The sequence below is a fragment of the Centropristis striata genome, chromosome 11, assembly GCF_030273125.1.
Source record: "Centropristis striata isolate RG_2023a ecotype Rhode Island chromosome 11, C.striata_1.0, whole genome shotgun sequence".
In the NCBI taxonomy this organism is placed as follows: domain Eukaryota; kingdom Metazoa; phylum Chordata; class Actinopteri; order Perciformes; family Serranidae; genus Centropristis; species Centropristis striata.
Genome location: NC_081527.1, coordinates 32,052,356 through 32,059,714, shown reverse-complemented (window position 1 = coordinate 32,059,714; position 7,359 = coordinate 32,052,356). Strand labels below are relative to the sequence as shown.

Sequence of the window (7,359 nt, the reverse complement as noted above, 5' to 3'; positions counted from 1 at the left end):
TATCTTGGCCATTAGTAAGCATTAAAATCAGTCAATGTATTTTTAATATTTATCTTTGCACATCAGAAATGTTACTGTATGAGTTTTACAACAACAAAAATAAACATATTTGGCCTGAATAAGAAGTCTAAAGAGCCATTTTCCTAGTACTCACTTTGCTATGCAGACAGTCACGGACTATAAATAGAACTAAGCAGCATTAACGGTTTTAAAGTGATTATTGTTAATACAGCAGGATTCATCACATGCCTCCTCATAAACGGAACAGTGCAACATCACTTCATGTGGAAATATTTATTTTAAAATTTCAAGTTCTTCACATGTTAAGTCTCTAAAATGCACACATGACGATCCAGTTCATTCAGCCACTTTCCTCTTGAATTACCTGTACACAGATTATTAAGACAGCCTCCAAAGTGAGGCTTGTTTCTCTACATGACAAAATCAACACTGAGTGACAGTTAAAAATGTCATTAATGAAGCTGTCAGATCTAAAGGAGAGCAAGGACATTGGCACTGCATTGTTTCCCAGGATCACTGGGATTATTTTTGGCGACTTGCTCACTACCAAATACTTTCCAACAACAAACAAAAAGTTAAAGTGATTGTGGGAACATGTATAAAATGTGTTTCTTTCAGATAGCAACAACCCAGACAGTCTTTCACTTGAACTTGATTGCACTTGGCAGCATGCATGGTATTCATAAAAACACCACATAGCTCAAAAATAGAAATTGCACATTTGTCCTACAGGAGGGGGTCCATCTGTGAACTGTCAGAACCGTCCTTGTGTTTGTGTGTGTGAGTGTGTTTGGTTACGAGGGGTAGCGCTGTCATGCTGTTATCTCCCTTCGTTAAGTCTCTCTTTCTAAGCAGGTAAATGCCGTTTCAGGACGTCCTTGGCATTTCCAGGCAACGTTTCAGGAAAGTTCACGTCAAACTCCACCACCAGGTCTCCTCTCTGCTCTGGGTTTTTGGGTAAGGGGAGACCCTGTCCGGCGACAGTCTTTCTCATGCCGGGCTTGATGACATCCGTGATCTTCATGTTGCACGTCTTCCCGTCTATCGTCGACACAGTAACCGAGCATCCGCACAACGACTGGAAAAGACAGGAACACAGGAGTCAGTGTGAAAACAGCAACCCACACATGATCTACTGTAAAAATAACCCATAAAATCTGCTCACCGACTGGGATTACATTTATACATCTGTACAATAGTGCTGGGAAATATTGTTGAAATGAAGATATTAGTAGGTATATCTTCTGATATCAATATATTTCATGAAATGAACACAAATTCACATACAGTAATCAAACTGATATCCAAAGCAGCTGATATCATCAGCGAGTCATTTATTTGACATCATGCATTTGTTGTATGATTACTTGAAATAGTGGTTAAAGGATAGTATTGAATTATTCAGGCTTTTATCATTCACTGTTTGGTAGTTATACCTACACAAAGTAATAATTCATAGATAATGCACTTGATGGTGAATGAGGAGGCGTGTCTTATTACGACCCATATTGATTTGTTGTTAGGCCTCTAGTGGTCATAGGAATTATGACGGGAGCAAACAAAGAAGTGAGATGACGTATTATAAAGAGCGACACAGTCCGAACAAGCATGGGACTGTGACCAAGGACAAAGTGTCCCCTGTGCAACCAAAGTTGTTATTTTATGTTAAATTGTAAATAATCCCAATACATAAATATGTCACTGACAACTACTTAACTATGTCTAGTATTAACTTGTGGAAGTAGTTACTCACTCACCCATACTCTGATCTTTTTTCCTAACCTTAACCAAGATTACAGGTTTTGTGCCTAAAATCAACCCAAGTAGTTTAATTTTACGACATTACAACCACATGCAAAAAATCTATGAACATTATTGATAGATGTTTCACCTGACCAAAGCAGACATCTATATTTGGCAGTGTTAAATAGAATTGATCTGATTTTTTTACACAAAACATTGAAAAAAATACACAAATTGTACAAATTCTAAGAGTTCTCTGCTTGACAAACTTTATATTGGTAACAGTTTCTAAATTGCCTCCGACACACTTTTTTTGTGCAATTTATTTTGTTGCTTATTGATGAAATGAAACATCAACACTTATATCTGTTAAAAAGCTAAAATTATTTAATTAAAGTGCAGGTTGCTCAAATTTTTGCATAGTGGTTTCCTCAGCTGATACACACTCAGCCTACAAAATAAGCTCAGTTTTTCAGCTTTAATTACTCCTGAAGCTCTTGCTACTTGGTGGATGTTGAATTGGCCATACTTTATCATTATAAGAGATTTCTGATTGGAATTGAACCCAATCCTCCAGATATTTTACCACTGAGCACATTGTGCAAATATTTTAACCAAATAATCTGAATTCAGTGGTCCTTTTAATATCTTTTCCAAGACCTCCCAGAGCCTTCCAGAGCAATCATCAATAGAGGGTTACATTTGCTCAGCTGTCGGGGAGATCGCTCAGTTCTCATCACATGATAACAGGTGGTCGTAATCTCTCTATTCAAAGATCATGATCCTTGTACTTGTGAGACAGTGTGGAAAGCTCTGGAAAAAACTAGTAAGTCATCCTAGAGATTAAATTATTCTTTCAAACTACTTTTATCTAAGTCAAAAATGCAACTGTCATGCTCATATAGGCTACAAATATTCAATTTGAGATGTAATCATGCTTTAGGAAACATTTAATGTGATTAAAAGGGGATTTAAAATATGTGATTTTCTTAGCGTGATTCACGTCATGCGGAGCTGATCTGCGGCTGTTTGCATAGATCGGCCACATATTCAGAGATGAAGCAGTGAGATCTGAGAGTGTTGAAGAGAGTGGGAGGAACCATATAAGTACATCTTGCAATGTGTGCACGTGGGCGGCTGCCGCCTCTCTGCCCTCCCTGTGATACAGCTTCTATTTCTCAATGTTGACGATTACATAATAGCACAGCCAAAGTGTGTGTGTAGCTCAGTACTATGCTCATTCAGGACACCTGTACTTTCCAGGGAAAACAACTTTTGAGGCAGACTACCTACGGCTTATTGATTGTGACCAGGCTTTTTTTGAGCATCGGGAGCACTCTAAAGTAAATATGAGCTTGTTCTGAGTCTGTGTGTGACTAATCCATCTATCAGACTCTATTAATACTGCACTCAGTCAGAAGTGGGTGCCAAAATAGAAGACGCCTCACCTGTCGTAAGCTCACACGCACAGGATACACAATGTTTGAGCCCTCCCGCCTAAAGTGAGGGTGTGGCTTGTCCTTGATGACGAAAACAATATCAGCAGGAATGGTATTCAGCGACTCGTCTCCCTCTCGCGGGAACGTGATCTTGGTTCCCTCTTTCCAGCCCCGCTTGATCTCGATAGTGAGAATCTTATCCTCATTGCGCATGGTCCTGCCATCCGGATTTAGCCTTTTGCGGGAGATTTTCATCCTCTTGGTGCAGCCGTGGAAGACCTCCTCCAGGGAGACCCTCAGTTCATGGATGATGGCCGGGTCCTGCTTCCGGCGCTGCTGCCCTCCGAGGCCGACGTGCCCGTCCCGAGGGAATCCGTTTAGGTTGAAGTTGGTGAAGGAGCCGAAGGGGTCGTTCCCGTCCACCTCCATGTCGTCGTCGTCTCGCCCGTTTGCTTTACGCCCAAAGAACATCTCGAAAGGGTTTGAACCCCCGAAAAAAGTGGCGAAGGTGGCATGAGGGTCCCCGTGGAAGGTGTAGGTGAAGGTGTTGCCTGGTCCATCACCAGTGGGCCCACTTCCTCCCTTGAGACCTGATAGATGACAGAAATGATTCATCAGTCATCAACATTTAGCAGTGGGCGTTTTATGCCACAATTTTTTTTTTTTGCCGTCATCATGCAAAAATGTCATAATAACCTTTCAGCATATTCTAATTCAAATCGTCTGAGAACAAAACAAGACTTTTAGGGTGCTTTCACACCTGAGCTGTAAACAATCCCTGGTGCGTTTTGTCGGATAGTCTGTTTGGTTTTTGCTGGTGTGACTGCTCAAGCAAACTATGGTGCGGACCAAAGAACTGAACTCTGGTCCGCTGAAAATTGTGGGTCTTGGTTCCCTTACAAGTGCAACAGGGTTCGGTTCACCGCAGATGAGAATGCAGTCCGAACCCAAGCAAGGAAGGGAACCAAAACACAGCGCATTGAAAACTGAATTGATTGATTGAATTTGGGCGGAAATTTGAGAATCAGCACCAGGAATGGTAATAGCAGGCTTGAAAAATGTCTCATGGACAGACTTGGTCTAATGAGGAAGTAAAGGTCCTCATCAAAATGTGTTCAGATGATCACAGAACATAGTTGGTTTTGGCTACAAACAAAAACAACAAAGTCTTCAAATTATTAAGCGACAGAATGGTGGCTAATGGATTAAATCGCACAGCAGATCAATGCTGTATGCTGTGTAAGTGTCAGCCCTTCCCTCACATATTCCGTCCAATAGATGAAGGACAGCATCAACAAGTGACATGTGTTTACAATGCTTGGTGTGCATGATGAAGCACAGTGTGGGAGCAAACCAAACCAAATGAAAAATGCAACAATGTTGCAACTTCAACACTGAATCGCACCAAATCCAGTAGACTTTATATAGCAACCTTGCACCTCCTCTTGGCTCTGTTTTAACACTTAAAGAAAAATCCAGCCCATCATGGAAGACTGGCCAATCACAGGTCACTTCAGAGAGAGGGGTTCCTATTGGCTGCTCGACAAATGCAGCTGTGCTTGCTCATCCCTTAGGAGGGTGAAAGCCTGATTTAATGTTGGAAAATCCTCCAGAAAAATGTGTTATTTCAGCAATGGCATCAGCAAAGAAAGCCAAACGTGTTAACAAGACAGTCTAAAGGGGAATCTGAAAATATTGGCACATATTTTTATAGCATTTATTGTCAAAGTGTTTCAGAGATGGAGAGTTGCTTATAGTTTAGCTTTCTGCTAACAGCAGCTAAAGGCTCACGGCTGCAGCTAATTCACCTTCATGTTTATGTAGGTAGCTAGAGCCTTGAATCATAGTCTGTCATCTCAAAAGGTTTTACAGGCCACAAATCTGCAAAGCAAATAAGATGGTAATTCTGATAGAACTGACACTTTATGACAGCATCAGGATCACAATCACGATCAGGATGATTGAAATGAATGACTCATACAGGTCTTTTGCCCGTCTTGCTGGTCTGAGGGGCTCGGACAGAGATGGCAGAGCTGAAGAGGAGGGCTATTTTCAAACAGCCCGCCACCTCAGTTTTTAGTGCCATCGCAAGCCGTAGCATCATGTTGCCTTCCTCGAAGTGTGATTATACTGGTTCTAAATTTGGCAGAAGAAAGCATTGAGGTTAAGTTATCCTTTTGAAACAGAATATGTGGTTGTAAAAAAGAACCCCAAACTATGATACTATTCAATGGACACTGACAGTCAGGAGCTTAGTCTTAGATATTACAGTTGATCATCTGCTAAAGTAATGGGTTTATCTAGCAGTAATATTAAAGAACTTGCATTTTATCACCAATAAAGCAGACATACATGCTCTGTTTGTATATGTTTGTTGCATGACTTAAGTGAGACATATTGTACATGTTTCCATTTTGGGGTTCAGTTTGACAAAAAATGCATGCTTTACGAGCTGAGGAATTTCATGAAAATTACAATATGGACTTCCAAATCACATTGCGTTAAGGCGCAATAGTTGTTAAAGACACAATATTTGAAAATACAATCCTGTATCCAAAAAGTTGGGATGCTGTGTAAGTGTATATTTACAAAAAACTGACATTTCTCATTTTGAACGTAAAATTCTGGAAAGTTTTCACTTGAATATATGTCATAATGTTTAAGCAAATTATTGCATTTGGAATAATTAATATTTTAAGGATCGTTGTAAGATCCCATTTTTGGAATTAGGGTTGTACCATTCTGATTTAATTGTTATTGTGGTGCTGTAGACATACCCAGGCCTTCAAATCCTACTCTACGAACTCAACAAACAAAAAAAATCACACCGTGATCATTTTACAAAATAATGATGCAATAATTATCATTCCCTCCAATATCAGGAATCATATCACAGTTGTATCAGTCGCAATTCGATTTTTTTTTTTTTTTTTCAAAATCGTGCAGTAAATGCTTAACTGATGGAAAAAAACACCCATCTTTTGCCCTATTCTCACTTCAGACATGCTTCACCCCTAACTATCTGCTCAGATGCCTCATTTTAGGGAAGACATACTGGACATAAAGGTTTTGACTTAATCAAACTATATATATTCTATTACAGAACCCATTGTGAGAAAATCTATGGAGGATTTCTTGGCCGGCTTTTATTTCTCTCCTTATAGAGGCTTATAGCTGCAGATTCAGTGTAATAGCTAATCCTCATAATATAATGCACAGAACTGCAGGCCTGTGATCTGATGAACAGCTGTTTTCTAAGCTTGTATGATTTGAATTCAAGCCAGCTGTGTTTCACATCCAACCATCCCGGCTTTATAACGGGCTTATAACGGCACATTGAAGGTGAATTAAAATCCGCCACACAAGGTAATTAAATGCAAAGATAAAAACCAATTACCTTCCTCTCCATACTGATCATAAACTTCCCTTTTCTTCGGATCACTGAGGACTTCATATGCTTCAGCGATTTCTTTAAATTTCTCCTCAGCGGCTGCAGACTTGTTCTTGTCCGGGTGCCATTTCAAGGCTTGTTTTCTGTAAGCTTTCTTAATATCATCGTCTGAGGCTCCTTTAGAGATTCCCAACGTTTTGTAGTAATCTTTACCCATTTTCACGTATTCCCCCGATGATAAAGAATAAAAAGGAAAGAAAGAAGGAGAATGTGCCTTGGAGAGGAGCTGGTACTGGACTGATGGTCGACGTGTGGCTGTCACAGCTGTGAGGCGGCTTCAGTCTGGACTAATAAACAATAAGAAGCCACAAACAGAGACACGGTGCAGGATGAAAACCATTTAGAGGCGGTTAGTCAACGCAGAGGACCTTCTGCTATTTATCCGTGACTGGATGACCCTCTTTAAATAGCCTCGGCTCCCTCCTCCCCTGCATCCACAGCGCCAACGTCAAGTTAAACACATGAAATAATTCTGGTTCCGGTGAGCAGAGCTCCTGGAAATAAATATGCATTAGGCCGGCATAACTCATGTGCAATAATGTGACATTAAAAGAAAAATCATGGACCTAGTCCTGCACATTCTGTATCAACCATGCATTGTGCATTTGCAATCTTACTTGATTTACTTTTTTTCAAATTGTTACTTTATTGAAATTTCAACGAATGTATATACAGACAAAATGCATAGGCTACCAGTTTAAATAG

At 40.1% G+C, this 7,359-nt stretch overlaps 1 protein-coding gene across 1 annotated transcript; it reads right to left on the bottom strand.

The window, feature by feature from the left end:
- Nucleotides 1-279: 279 nt before the first annotated feature.
- dnajb4 (DnaJ heat shock protein family (Hsp40) member B4) lies at nt 280-7,064 on the bottom strand. The gene is made up of 3 exons (XM_059345265.1): nt 6,601-7,064; nt 3,213-3,793; nt 280-1,099 (listed from the first exon to the last, which is right to left on the bottom strand). Exons 1-3 carry the CDS (start codon nt 6,809-6,811, stop codon nt 869-871), a joined length of 1,023 nt encoding a protein of 340 aa, XP_059201248.1. The 5' UTR covers nt 6,812-7,064; the 3' UTR covers nt 280-868.
- Nucleotides 7,065-7,359: the final 295 nt, after the last annotated feature.

Coding starts and splice junctions, on each gene's coding strand:
- dnajb4 (XM_059345265.1), bottom strand. CDS start 6,811: ATGGGTAAAGATTACTACAAAACGTTGGGAATCTCTAAAGGAGCCTCA. Junction 3,794..6,600: donor TGATCAGTATGGAGAGGAAG/GTAATTGGTTTT, acceptor GTCATCTATCAG/GTCTCAAGGGAGGAAGTGGG. Junction 1,100..3,212: donor TGCGTGTGAGCTTACGACAG/GTGAGGCGTCTT, acceptor TGTCTTTTCCAG/TCGTTGTGCGGATGCTCGGT.